The following is a 14206-nucleotide window of genomic DNA, read 5'->3' as shown; positions in this document are numbered from 1 at the left end:
GTATGTAATTCCTGCTAGATTTCCCAGATTTACACATTTAAACTTTAGAAACTGACTGGACTCAGTGGATGAACAAATACTGCCTCGAAAAGACCTACCCAAACCAGAATTTTCCGGAAATGCATTAAGATACATTCCCATCGAATTGAAAAACTGTATGTGGACAAGCAGCTAACCTCAGCTGCGATGAGGTCTCTGTTCCCAAACGCAGCTTTGTGCACTATTTGATCTTAATCTCTCACATCTCAGGGGAAACTCATTTCAAAAACAACACGCGGATTTTCTGACATTAAACATTTGGCGCATCCGGAATTAAACACAAATAAGCGGTCCTCGTTCTCCGGGCGCTGTGCAGCTTTACAAACCAGCGCCCTGGGCTGTCAGCGGGGGCGCCGGCAGTGATGCCCGAGGCACGGCTCACCGTCATAGGCATAATTTCCCGCAGGAGAGCCGCGCTGTACGGCTGTTCGAGGACACCCAGCGTTTCAAACACCCAGGCGCCGAGCGCCGTTGGGGGCCGAGCCCTGAGGGGGCCGGGCCGGCCGCCTCAGGGCTCGGCCCCCGCCCGCCGCCCGCCAATGGCGCGCGCCGCAGCCCGGGCGATGCCGTCACCCCGCGCGGCGCGGCCGCGGATTGGCTGCGGCGCCGGCAATCGTCACATGGGCAGAGATCAGCCCAGCGCCGGAGCCGCCGCACGGGCTCGCGCCAGCCCGGCCCATCGCGCCGCCCTGCCCTGCCCCGCGGAGCCACGGCCGATGGCGGCGGGCGCCGAGAAGATGCTGAACCTCATGGAGGTCGGCGGGTCCCTGCTGGAGCGGGTGGCCGTCGGCAACCCCCTCTCCCTGGTGCTGGCCGCTTCCGCCTTCGCGCTCAGCCTCGGCTACCTGTTCCAGCTCGGCTACCGGCGACACCTCGGCTCCGAACAGAAGGTGAGCGCGGCGGGCGGCGGCCGCAGCGGGGACGGTGCCCGCGGGCCGGGGGAGCCGGGCGGCCGCTGCAGCCCCGGGACAGCCCTCGGGAGCGGCCCCGGGACAGCCCTCGGGAGTGCGGGGGAAGCGGCACTGAAAGCCCGGCGTGGGGGAGCGGGTCCGGCGGGCGGGCGGCGTTCCCAGCAGCCGCGCCGTGGGACAGCCGGCCCGCTTGGCCCTCAGCGGGCTGCTCGGTACCGCGGGGGGCAGAGGCACTCGCGGCTGGCGGAGCCCTGGGGCGTTCCCGGTACTGTTAAATCGATGGAGCTTAGGAGAAGGTGCCCGCTAATGTATGAAGGTGTTTTGAGGGGCTGTTCAGCAAATCCTCCAGCACTGTTTCGTTTCTGGCTGCTTTCTCTTCAGTTGCAGTGTCTTTGTGCTTCACATTCAGAGGGAGCGTAGAAAGAATCGTAATCACATTAACTTTATTTTAACCTTTACTGCTTTTAAATATAGCTCTATCTAAACAAGTAAATAATTTTTTAAAGTTGGCCTTTTCACAAAAGAGTTTAAACAAATATATATAAAACTTTCTCTGTGGTTAGTTTTTATGTAAATGGACATGATTTTATAACTTTTGGGCACTGGCACATGTGCTTTGAGCACCAAGCCTGGCAGAGTTCGAGAAGTTTGGACAGCTCTGTCAGGCACATGCTGTCACGGATGTGCTGTCACCCTTGTGGGTGGTCCCGTGCAGGGCCAGGAGTTGGACTTCAATCCTTGTGGGTCCCTTCCAGCTTGGGATATCCTGTTAGTTCATGAGTCTGTCATAATCTCTGAAGAAAATTCAGTGTTTATTTTTCTCTTTCTTCTACAGAACTACCCACCTTTTATTTCATCAGGCATCCCTTTCCTTGGTCATGCAATTGCATTTGGAAAGAGTCCCATTGAGTTTTTGGAAAATGCTTATGACAAGGTACGTTTTCCCACATGATTGGCTGAGCATATACAAACATAGTTTTGTGTATCTATTAAGTTCTCTGAATGGGGCCTGTTGAAAATCAATTTATTCTCATTTACCACCTCAAATATAGAATGGAGTGTGCACAGTAGGCTCTGTGATCTTCAGATCTCTTTATGTAGTAGTGTTTTCTGAGCTCTTGTGATTCACGTCACAAATATGCTTGTACATTTGGGTAATACTCATAGCTGAATCACAAGTTAATTAAAAAGTCATTTGCGTGAAATTATTTCTTACTGTAATTGGTAACCTTTGCTCATATTCTTTACCAATCTGTGACCAGGTTGGAATGTAGCTCACTACCTCTGTGGGCCTCTCTGATGTTAAAAGAGCCGGTGTATAAAACCTCAGTAGTTTTATACTGTAACAGCCCAGAAGGAATTAACTAAATCAGTAGAGCCTTAATTTCAATTAAATTAAATTTGTCAAGCTGTTTCACATTGTCTAAAACTAGAGTTATAAGCTTAAACCTTAGCTTGGTTAGCTTAGAGAAAACCGAATCTGATGCATGAAGGTCTGCTACAGATGACTTAAACTTCAAAATCATGTTTGCCCCGAATTATCTATGCATAACTCCATAAATCCATAATTTTTTGAGACAGTGTTTGTAGATTACTGGGGTCAATATATGCTGCAATATCTCTTCTATTTTTTTTGGTGTGACTGATCTTTTATTAATGTTTTCAAAAATAAATGGTTTTAAAATGTACCTGCTCTCATGTGTTCATTATAACATCAGATATCACTAGTGTGTACATAGAGAATGAATTCAAATGTGGTTTAAAATATATTTATCTTTATTAAATGTCTGGATACTTCTTAGGAGAAAAATTCATTTATGAAAGATTATACGGGATAGGGATTTAATGATTTTTGTTCTTATTTCAAATAAATTAGTTTTTTCTTTATTCTCTCTCTTAGTACGGACCTGTGTTCAGTTTCACTATGGTTGGCAAGACATTCACGTACCTGCTGGGCAGTGATGCTGCTGCGCTGCTGTTCAACAGCAAGAACGAGGACCTGAACGCGGAGGACGTGTACTCGCGCCTCACCACGCCCGTCTTCGGCAGGGGCGTCGCCTACGACGTCCCCAACGCGGTTTGTATTTCCAGGGCCATCAGTAGGAAAGCAGGGCAGCTTCAGGGCTGTGTAGGCAGCCCTGAGCTCCTGGCTCTGTGTGCTGGGGTTGTGTTTGTATGATCTGTATGTATTGCAATAGGTAAGCAGTCTCTGGATAATCTGGAATGTTCAGGTTGCTTTGTTTACCACCTGGCTGTTTGTCACTCTGCATATTTTCTTTCGTTTTTGACACCATCTAATCTCACCATAGAGGAAAAACCAGTCAGTCACTTTTTTCTTCCCATGCAGCATGCCACTGCCTGCAGCTCACTTTTTCCTTCCAAGCAACTTCAGGTCTTTCTTCTGAGAAAGCCCTAAGAGTGGTAACTTTATATATATGCCATGCCAAATCTAGACATGGGAGTAATAATTTAACGGTTTGAACCACAAGCTTTGTTTTGCTCAGACAGAAATCATTCTGTGTATGTTTGCAGAATACAGTCTGCATGGGAGCTCAGGGGCTGTGTCACATGGCATTGTATCTGAGCTAGGCATTGGCTGCTTTCTTGTTTGTGAAGGTGGCCTGTCATGTCAGACTCAAAGTGCAGAAGCCAACTTTTCTGTGGCCCCACTGGCTCCACTGGCACTCTGTTCAGTGCATGTTGTATAGCAGAGTAGTTGGGTGGAGGAAACAGCACTGTGATATACTTTATTTTTGGATCTTCAGTTCTGGCCTCATTTTGTTAGTGTGAATGCCAGTCACTTGACTAGTTTCTGTGAGCATCAATTTATTTTCCTCCTTAGCATATCTCTTCATTCATCCCTGCCTGCATGCTGTGATTGTTGCCCTGTTAATGATGTGGCTTAGGGGCAGTAATCACTACTCTCTGTGCTTCCACGCTGGCATTTTGCCACGATCCACAGAATAAGCATGTTGTCCATACCCTGTTCTTTTGGAAATCTCATACACAGCTAACTACCTGCAACTTGCTACTTTCTAAGTAGGTAAAGGAGAACTTGGTTGCCTCCTCCTTTGTCAGAAGTACTAAATTGTGGATAGCAGTCTGGGGGAGAGTTGGTTGGTTGGATGGTAGGTTCTTTGCCACTTGATGGATTTGCACAGTTCCTCATCCCTATGAGAGCCAGCAGGACTGCAGCCTGGACAACAAGTAGGAGACAATTTCTTGTGTCCTAGCAGATCTCTTCCATGAGTGGGGTCATTCTAACAGACTTGTCTCTACCAGTTCACATAGTCAGAGGTCTTCCTCAAAAAGTCAGGGATGGAGTTGTGAATCACTTTTGCAGCTGGTGGAGTGTGGAGGATGCACGATTCTCTGCAGTGCATCTCGTGTTCTTCTCTGGCATATACTTGTTTCAGAAGAGTATCTGTGAATCAGGCTGCAAACTTGGCTGGATTTTCACTGTGTTGTACTTGTTTTGTGGATTCTGACTGTCATGGGATGTCTTCTTGAAACTTAAAGGTCATGGTTTGTCCTTAATTCTGTGAAAGTTTACCCACTTGTTACAGATGGTTTGACGTCTGCTTTCATGCTCTTCGTTTGTGGATGGATTTGAATGTCTATCTTCATGCAAGAGCTAGTTCTCTGATGTGATCTAATCTCATCCATCAGTTTTATAGAATTTTCTGTAAGCTCCTTGGAAATGGGCATTTCTCTACCACCATGTACTTCAGGCACCTAGGGATGATTAGGGCCTACCTCATTGGCCCACCATATAGAGCTTTTTTGTTGCTTTTTTCTGAAATTAGGTATTTTTCTACAGTCACTCTAGGTGTTCTTTTTCCCTAGAGTGCGCTTGAGTTCTGCTTTAGTCAAGAGATGAACCATATTACTCAGTAAGCCTTGGGTATCTGTGGATATGTCTGCTTAATTCATACCTTTGATACCAGAAGGACTTCTTTCCTATTATCTCTGCAGATTCAGGTTCTCAGAAAAATCCTTTTTTCCCCCCAAAATTACTTTTTTTTCCACAGTGAAGAGATGCAGGGAGTTTGCTATTGACCTTTAAATGATCTCTGACTCTGATTATCTCTAGTTTCCTTTTATGAAGCTAGAGAGGTAGCACAGCCAGTTGTGGCCAAATGCATTCTGCTAGAGGTAAGCTGGGGTTTTTTGCACAGTGTCACCACCACGATTTCGTTTCAGACATCTAATAGGAAGGCATTTAGAGAGCCATGGAAAATTTCATTGGCATTCAATAATTGATGGGTCATCCTGAAGTTTCTTTTGGGACCCCCTTTTCTCTGCTTAAGGTGCTAACTATCTGTTAATTCTGTGACTTTCAGTCATGTGTTTGGAAGAACCATCTTTTATTCTTTAAAATTTGTAACTTGCTTACTTACCAGTGATTCTGGTAATTGTTAATATCCATAGTCAACTCATACATCAACTCATATTCACTCTCGCTCTTTTCCCTCCAAGCCTCTTGCAGATAGATTTTGTTGAGAGGAGCTGAAATTGCAGAGGATGTGTTCACTCCTTTGGCTGTTCCTGTCTCCATCAAGTTGGAGAGTGGCTAGGATGCTGCAAGGGAAAATGTGCTTGTCTCTTTGCTCTGTGGCTCTGTGGCATGTGTGCCCTCTGACAGACTGCTGGGCTCCTCACTGCATTCTCAGAACAGAAGCTTCTGGGAAGTAGCTTTTCTCTTAATGCCTTTTGTTCTGTATCATACATGCAGAGCCCTTGGTGGGAAGACAGCTTTTGGTGTATTACTCATGGTACAGTGCAGATGCCTCATTCATAATTAGGGCATAAAAATCAAATTAATAATTTTCTGAGTCAATGTCTTCTCAATGACATTGAATGGTTCTCATGTAAAAAGGGTTTTTCACCGGTAGGTTTGTTAGCTGTGAATCTATACATAGAAAAAGAGGTGAGAAGGGTGTGAAACTCACCATTTTCCTAGGAAGCAGTTTGCCTCCTGCCTGTCTGACTTCCTGGGCAGTGAGATCAGAGGGCTCTGTAAAAGAAAGGGTCATCTCTAGTTCAGGGACCTTCTGCCTGAGAGAACACAGGACAGGGAGAGAAGGTGAGGAGGCCACATATCAGGGGACACAGGCTAAATCCAGACTTTGCAAAGATGGGGCTGGTTATATTTGTGATTATATATCTAAAGGGCATTTCATAGTTCAACTTTGCATGCATTTTGTATCTTCAGGGAGAAAGCTTAATTAACATACTAAAATAATTTTTTTGTTTGGCTACTGCAAAAGAGAGAACTTCTTTTGCAGTAAGGAAAGAATAGCTTCTTTGAGCTATTACTTTACTTGAATGTTTCTGAACTATTGCTTCAAAGACAAAGAAATGAAAAACAGAGTATTACCTATTAGTAAAAACTGAGTATCTGCTGTACCCTGCAGTCCTAATCATAATCCCTATTTACTTTTGGATGTTCTTATAGTAGAAATTCTAATAATTTTTAAATCACATTAATATTATGATCCTTGTACTGATTGCTTATTCTGTCTTGGTTCTTTTAGGTATTTTTGGAACAGAAGAAGATGCTCAAAACTGGGCTAAACATTGCCCAGTTTAGACAGCATGTATCTGTGATTGAAGAAGAAACAAAGGAGTATTTCAAAGCATGGGGAGAAAGTGGAGAGAAAAGTAAGCAGGATCAAATGCATTTTTCCTTCAGTTTTCTGAGATGTACTTAAGGCCAATGCAGTATATTTTTGTAAAAGATGTACTGCAATATAAAAGAAATTAAATACTACATAGGTAAAAGGATACTGAATATCAGAAGAAAGAAAATACAGATTTTTAAAAATCAAATGTAAGACTATTGGAGAATAAAGCTGCTCAGAAAATCATTGAAAGGGATGAAGGACTATGTTAGTTTTGCTTTCCTAGTCAGCTCACAGTGCACCCGTTTTACTCGTTTTGGATGGTATCAGTCAGCTCAGTGTAACCACTTCCTAGTCCCTGGGAAAAGCTGCAGCTCTGACTTCCTAGAGAGCCTGTGCTGAAGATCTTGGCTCTGGGAGTTTCTGCAGTGAAAAACTGCATCTTGGAAGCTCATGTGGTTACGTTAGTGACTGAAGTGAAATTGTTATTTTCCCTCACTCACAACTTGCCCTTCATCATCATTGCAAGCTCACAGTTGCATAACAGTGTCAAATATTCTTTAAACAAACATATTTAAATGCATAAAAATTATATAATAATGCCACATTTTAATATATTGAATTATTTTGAATGTATATGATTTATATGTAAACGTAGTTCATAATATGGTAATATATAAATTGATATTTAAGTGTCTAAGGACTACTATATAAAAATAATTCAGTGGGCAGCAAAATTAACTGGTTTCCTATGGATTTGGATTTCAAGGTTAAATCTTTGTATGACTTCACATGTTTATTAAGGATTGAGCTTGTGATGCATGGCTTGCTTTGGAAGAATTACTAACTCTGCTAGAAAAAATTCTAGAAAGACATACCTTAGAAAAAAGGTATCCATGATCTAATTAAAGAGTTGTTTAAAGAGACATCTGATCAGCCACATTACTGAAATGTTTTTCAAACCTTTCCTCAGACCTGTTTGAAGCCCTTTCAGAACTGATCATTTTGACAGCAAGCCATTGCTTACATGGGAAGGAGATCCGAGGCTTGCTGGACGAGAAGGTGGCTCAGCTGTACGCCGACCTGGATGGGGGTTTCACTCACGCTGCCTGGCTGCTGCCAGGCTGGCTGCCTCTGCCGAGCTTCAGGTACCAGCACTGACAGAGCAAGCAACTTAAGCATTTTATCTGAATATCATTGTTTGGATTGCCCCCCATCCCCACCACTTCTTTGTAAGCTATTCTAGACATCCCAATAAATGCTCATAAGCATTTTGTGTTACGTTGTGTAAAGTTGCTAATAGAAGTGTTTTGAATCACAGACGACGAGATCGAGCACACAGAGAAATAAAGAATATTTTCTACAAGGTTATCCAGAAACGTCGAAAGTCTGAGAAAAAGGAGGATGACATGCTCCAAACTCTACTTGATGCTTCATACAAGTAAGCCAAGAGTTTAAAGACTTATTTGAAGATATACTTTGAGCTCTTCAGTTGGAACTGTCTACCACAACCCAAGAAACACTCCCACATGTTCTGAATTGGTTTTGTTGCATGCAATTTGTCCTAGTTGTACTCTTAAAAACAGGTTTAAAACTTCAGTTGTCAATGGTTATTCAAATTTCTGAGATTTTCATTGATGGTCATGAGGTGGTGACTGAGGTCGCTTCCTTTCTCTTTGCTGGCTGTTGAGGAATGATTTTCCTCAAGGCTCCTGAAGAATCTCTCTCCCTCTGTTCTCCCTTCTCCTTCCCCGTAGATCTTTCTCCTCTTTGTTTAGGGTAGGCAATAAAAGAGTAGGAGTAAGGAGTACGTTAGAAGAAATTGTAACTGCTGTGTAGACAGCAATGCTCAATAGTGAAGTGTGACAGATGAAGCTGCAGCGTGGTTCCTTCTGTGCAGGGACGGGCGCGCGCTGACGGACGATGAAATCGCGGGGATGCTGATCGGGCTGCTGCTGGCAGGGCAGCACACCTCCTCCACCACCAGCGCCTGGCTCGGCTTCTTCCTCGCCAGGGACAAAGCCCTGCAGGAGCAGTGCTATGCAGAGCAGAAAGCAGTGTGTGGGGAGGACTTGCCACCCTTGACTTATGATCAGGTCTGTATGTTACATAAGTCCTGAGGGATATTTTCATACTTTTAGATGCTTATTTAAAAAAAATTAAAAGCTCACTGGACCTGAAATATAGTCACATGCTTTTGTGTTAAAATAATAGTTGGCACAGTCATTCTCTGATAATGCTGTTTGCCAATACATTTCCTCTTCTCTCTTCCTGTCCAAATAAATTGTCAGCTTGATACTGTTTTTTTAATCAGTGTTCATTAGGGAAATTGTCATTCCTATGTTTGTTTAATAAATGACAGCTCTGTAGAAGATCCTCATGTTTTCACTGAGGAAAGCAATGCAGTGTGACCTTGTGCTTTAATTAGGCAACAGAAAATACTTAAGAGACAAATCACTAAGACAGTAGTTGTATTTGATTGCACCGGTCAGTTTTTTCCTTCTTAATTGAATCAAATGGAAAAGAAATAATCAGTGTAGCTAATGAAGTACATGTAAATATAAACTACTTACTCTTCACTATTTCATGTTTTTAAATGGTATAAAATAGCATTTTGTTTGTGTTGAATAAACTTGGCTAAATTTTGGTACATCATTTTCTCTCTATTTTTAGCTCAAGGATCTCAGTTTGTTGGATCGCTGTCTAAAAGAAACTTTAAGGCTTAGACCTCCTATAATGACCATGATGAGAATGGCCAGAACTCCTCAGGTGAGGACACTTTGGAGCTAATTTCACTGCAGCAGCACAGGCTAGGTCTCAGCTGGCAGAAGGAAACAGAAGTGAGCTGTGTTTGTTGGCAGGGAGGAAAGCTGATGGCATTCTGGGGTTCTGTCAGTGGTAGCATAGCCAATGTCGAGTTAGGAAAGCATTAATACCTTGAACTTGGTATTTTTTTACCTTCATGTGGAATTGTGTCCAGTTCAGACCCCTGCAGCCCCCAGCAAGCAAAGACTGATGAAGTGAAACAAGCAGAGGGGCCACCTGGCTGAGAGGGGGCTGCAGCACTGGTGGTGAGAGGCTGAGGGAACAGGGATTGTTCCACCTGGAGAAGAGCAGCTCTGGGATCCAGCAACAGCCATGTGCTATTTTCTTTCAGCAAAACCAGTAGCTTTGTAGTTACCAGTCTTATTTGAGCTTAGTTTGGTGCCACCATTTTCTTGTTTGCCAGGTACTTTTAATTGGTGTAATAGAAAAATTTGGTTTGCTTTTAATACAAGGTAGGTAAATCTGAAAGAAAACTTACTGTTTGTACAAGTACGGTACCATGTCAAAAATTCAATTTTTTTTTTAACCATGTCCCTTCAATGTCAAAGGCTTTCAATAAATTTTAATTTCATTCTTTCCTTTTTTTTTTTAAAAGAACCTCCTGTAGAACTGTCAGCCTTACTAAAACAGCTGGAAGGTTCCTGCAACTCCTTGAGCACTGTGTCCTGTTCAAGTATGAGAGGAAGTGTTGGGTTGCAGTAATTTTAAATGCACTCGGCCAAAAACTCTTGAAATTTAAAGCGTCATGATACAACACTTCAGGTAACATTTTAAAAAGAAAAATGGAGACATTTTGTCATGTGGGGTCTTGTCTCTTCTCTTGTAGACTATTGCTGGATACAATATTCCCCCTGGCCATCAAGTGTGTGTATCTCCCACTGTTAATCACAGACTCAGAGACTCCTGGAATGATGCTCTGGACTTCAAGCCTGACAGATACCTCCAAGATAACCCAGCAGCTGGAGAGAAGTTTACATACATTCCATTTGGTGCTGGTGAGTAAGAGAATGCAGCACCTTGTGTGAGGTTGTGCTGAGGTGGCTCACTCCAACTATCTCCTACAGCACCTCTCCACACTGCAGCATCTGAGGATAGATTTGGTTTTTTTCCTGTTTTTGCCTGAAAGTTTTCTTACTCTGAAGGTGCTATTAAAAGAAAAAAGTTAATAGTTCTGCATTAGTCATAGCTGTATATATCTCTCACAGCAGTTATCAAAACACCTTCAGGTTAGCATGAGTGATGCTTGACTCACATCTTTTCAAGTCAAGGACAAACCTGGTAACACAAGTTCAGATGAAGGCAGAGAAAAAGTCTGCAGAGTCCCAACTTTCAGAACAGTTTGCAAATATGCTGTGATGGAGTTAGAGCTGATCTCATTTCTGTGTTGCAAATGCTTCTTTCCTGATACATAAATTAATGCTGCCTAGTGGGGACAGAACAGCACAATCTCATTCCACCTTACTCATCTGCTTTATGCAGTGACAACTTGGAAAAATAAGACTTGGGTGGAATTATAGAATGGGGTATGTGAAACATCAGAGCCCCAGATTGTTGAGAAAGGGGCAACTACTGTCTGCATAAAACTTCTGAAGTTTTCTGATTGCCAAAGGCGATCCAATGAAATATTCTAACTGCATTTTATGGCTCTCTTTTTAGGCCGTCATCGCTGCATTGGAGAAAACTTCGCTTATGTTCAAATTAAGACTATTTGGTCTACTTTGCTTCGTTTGTATGAATTTGATCTCATCAATGGTTATTTTCCAACTATAAATTACACAACAATGATACACACACCTAACAACCCTGTTATCAGATACAAGAGGCGGTCACTGTAAACTCTGGCGCTAAAACCTTACTTTTTAAAGTTGTGTGAACTAACAGACTTCTGAATAAAATTGTGACAGGATAAGTGGCAGATGGAAGCTGATGAATCTACTGTTAGGGAAGCAACAGTAGCAAAACTTCTGCAGTTGTAGTTTTGCATCTGTTTTGTTCGCCCACACTGTTTACTGCTGCTGTGGATAATTGCTTGTTCTACAATTTTCTCATTGCATTTTTAAAGCAAAAGTGTCTTTTCTATTGATGTAACACTTTTAAGGTGCATGCCAGATCCTCCTAATGAAGAAAAAAGTAATTTCTACAACTGGAACTCCTTCCTTTTGAAAAGTAATTGAAGATTACTTTCCCCAGACAACCAAGGGGCAAGGCTGCCTACCTTGCCTCTGTACCCAATTTCAGCAAACCCATCTGGGAACAGGCACCACAGGGGACTCTACTTGGTAGTGCCCTTCCTTTGGCATTTATAATCCTGTTCCAAGTGAATGATGGTCTTGGCTGATTTAAGAAAACATAACTGTGCAGCTAAGTGGTAGGCAGAGTTCAAAGTGTTCACAGGTAAGTCATTTCAAGAATGAGCCATTTAACTGTCTAACTTGAAGTAATTGTAAAATGCTTATGTTCAGAAAGAAACAAGTAATTCTCTAAAAAAAATTGAAAGTGGTGATCTCTGGAAGCTTGATGTCAAGTGTAAGAGTAACAATATGAAGATATGAACAACATGAATTTTGTAAATAACATGTTTGTGTGTAAAAAGGTGAAATAGCTGAATGTTGTCTGGGTTTGTAATGACTCATGCAGGATTGCTAAATGGTGTTTGGTTCAAGAATGCTTATGATAAATGGTAATGAGCTCTGGCTCATGGGAATTTTGAATTAAATTTGTAAACAAACCTCTTGGAGAAGTTTTCCATGCTCATTTGTGTACTTCTTTTTGAAACGGTTTCATCAGTAAATTTGTAATTCTCTCTTGGAGTGGGCAGTGCCCCCTTCAGCAGTGCTCCATGTAACCAGGGTTTTGTCTTGTCCTTCCTGGTCTAAATTCAGTGTAACTGTTCTAAAACCTGGTGTTTGTATCAGTCATGGCCGGTGAGGGAGCACAGGCTCTTCCCTCCCAGCCCTGTGAGATGTGACCAGGCTCTGCAGAAGCCAGGCTTGTCCCTGTCCCTCTCTCTGAGAGCAGCACTGTAGAAAGTCTAGCTGCAGTCACTACAAGCAGGAGGAACTCAGGCAGGAGCAACCTGTTCCATGTGAATAAGGGAGCGGTTCTCAACACACTTAGAAGCATGAAGTCATGTTTATTTCAGTACTTTGACAAAATACCCATAAAATTCGAAACTTCTACCATTACAAAAATAGGTCTCTACAAGTGATATTCTGTCAGCACTGCCAGTAGCAAATATTACGAGAGTCAATGTAACTTCAGTAGCCTTGCCAGAAAAAGTGCAAGTAAACTTTGCTGAATGTAGCTCAATTTAATTAATACACAAGTTTCATCTTCGCACCCTTTTGATAAATACACACTTTATAAGTTAATCATTTAAATTAGCATTCCACAAATATACATGTAATTTAATGGTTGGGGGAGTTTGTTTTGGGTTTGGGGAGATTTTTGGGGGGTGGGTTTGTTTGGGGATTTTTTTTGTTCAGATTCTTTTTCCCATGAACACAAAGTGCCTACATCCATAAATCCCAGTCTTTGTGGGTGTGCCAGGATGGAACTGTATACAATCGTATAGCTGTGTTCATATTGGTCCCACAATATACACATTATACAAAAAGCACAGAAAGAGCACTGATTTACAGAAGGCAATCTGTTAGCATCACTGCCAGTGATGGAGATGTTGAAGGGTATTATTATCTTCTTATACCCATGTGCAACTGAGTGTATGAAGTCGAACCTGTAAGATAGAGAAAAAAATGTCATCAGGATTATTTGGAACAAATACATGCACTCATTCAGCTGAATAAGCTTGAAAGATTTTACATGGGAAATCAGAATAGGGACTTTTATAGATCAACTCTTTTAAGAACAAAGTTTTCCCAAATGATGGAGAAGACAAACACAAGAACTTCAAAACTCAAGTTTGATAAATTTCATGCCATTGTTCTGACAATTTTCTTGATGTATTCCTCTTTCAGTACAAAAACTGTCATATTCTATAGGACAAACTGACTGTAACTTCTGTAATCAAAGTAGTAGGAGAAAAATTTCTTCTTCCACATCCCAATTTTCCAGGTACATTTTTCTCTATATAACTGAAACTCTTAGCAAGATGCCAACTGAATCCTTGCTGTGCATTTATTAGAGACCAGGGAAGTCAAGTGTTACCAATAATCTCAAAATCTATACTGAAAACATGCTTGTACTGCTTTTCAAAGAATTTTACAATCTTCTTTTAGCTGAGCTTTTTGCCAGAGCTCAGAAATCTCAGAGCTCAGCCTCTTGTTCAAGGCTGGCAATTGAAATGGAAGCTGTTGTGTGTGTCAGAGAGCCAGCACCGTGTGGCAGCGGGCGCAGGGTGCGGGCAGGGTGCCCGAGCCCCACCTGACTGCACGCTGCCGAGCCGCTTCTGCAGCGCCTCCAGGCGGTGGATGTAATCCGTCAGAGCCCTCTCGGGGTCGTAGTTCTGCAGCTGGGGACAGGCGAAGGACACTGGGTTTAAATCAGCATGCATCCCCTGCAGCCTGCGGGCACAACAACACACACCGTTTCAGTAAGGGATGCATTGAGTCAAAATATCAGCAACACAGCAAAATACTGTAGGCAGGGATCCCTTATGGCCTGCATATTCATGTAGCAGCCAGCACATCAAACCCATTTAACCTCCCTGCCACTACTGCCCAAGAGAAACCACTCCTTTGTTTCTGGACTTTTCTTTCTACTGCACAGGATTTGTTGCTGCATTTTTGGAGACAAAGACTGACCAGCAAATTCCTACTAGACTGCAGCAGAATCCATGGTAGATTG

General features: G+C 42.6%; 2 protein-coding genes across 5 annotated transcripts in view; one reads left to right on the top strand and one right to left on the bottom strand.

Annotated features, from left to right (window-relative positions):
• The first annotated feature begins 636 nt into the window (after nucleotides 1-636).
• LOC135443724 (lanosterol 14-alpha demethylase) lies at nucleotides 637-12143 on the top strand. Its single transcript, XM_064704285.1, has 10 exons — nucleotides 637-929; nucleotides 1786-1884; nucleotides 2851-3027; nucleotides 6488-6614; nucleotides 7548-7722; nucleotides 7896-8015; nucleotides 8475-8670; nucleotides 9248-9343; nucleotides 10227-10395; nucleotides 11057-12143. The coding sequence occupies exons 1-10, from the start codon at nucleotides 660-662 to the stop codon at nucleotides 11233-11235; spliced, it is 1608 nt and encodes a 535-aa protein (XP_064560355.1). The 5' UTR covers nucleotides 637-659; the 3' UTR covers nucleotides 11236-12143.
• A 370-nt stretch (nucleotides 12144-12513) lies between these two features.
• AKAP9 (A-kinase anchoring protein 9) overlaps nucleotides 12514-14206 on the bottom strand; it is a 106260-nt gene continuing 104567 nt past the window's right edge. For all 4 annotated transcript variants that reach the window (XM_064704280.1, XM_064704281.1, XM_064704283.1 and 1 more), the window contains 2 exons: nucleotides 13784-13923; nucleotides 12514-13136 (listed from right to left, as the gene is read on the bottom strand). In XM_064704280.1, coding sequence (XP_064560350.1) covers nucleotides 13093-13136; nucleotides 13784-13923 — 184 coding nt within the window. In that variant the 3' untranslated portion in view covers nucleotides 12514-13092. The remainder of the gene's footprint in view (nucleotides 13137-13783; nucleotides 13924-14206) is intronic.

This window comes from Zonotrichia leucophrys, chromosome 2 (genome assembly GCF_028769735.1).
Source record: "Zonotrichia leucophrys gambelii isolate GWCS_2022_RI chromosome 2, RI_Zleu_2.0, whole genome shotgun sequence".
In the NCBI taxonomy this organism is placed as follows: domain Eukaryota; kingdom Metazoa; phylum Chordata; class Aves; order Passeriformes; family Passerellidae; genus Zonotrichia; species Zonotrichia leucophrys.
This window is presented reverse-complemented; position numbering and strand designations above follow the sequence as displayed.

What these genes read in the sequence shown, in the direction of transcription:
- LOC135443724 (XM_064704285.1), top strand. Translation starts at nt 660, where the DNA reads ATGGGCAGAGATCAGCCCAGCGCCGGAGCCGCCGCACGGGCTCGCGCC. An exon ending in CCTACGACGTCCCCAACGCG is followed by an intron (nt 3,028 to 6,487) that starts GTTTGTATTTCC and finishes TGGTTCTTTTAG; the next exon opens with GTATTTTTGGAACAGAAGAA. An exon ending in GGGAGAAAGTGGAGAGAAAA is followed by an intron (nt 6,615 to 7,547) that starts GTAAGCAGGATC and finishes ACCTTTCCTCAG; the next exon opens with ACCTGTTTGAAGCCCTTTCA.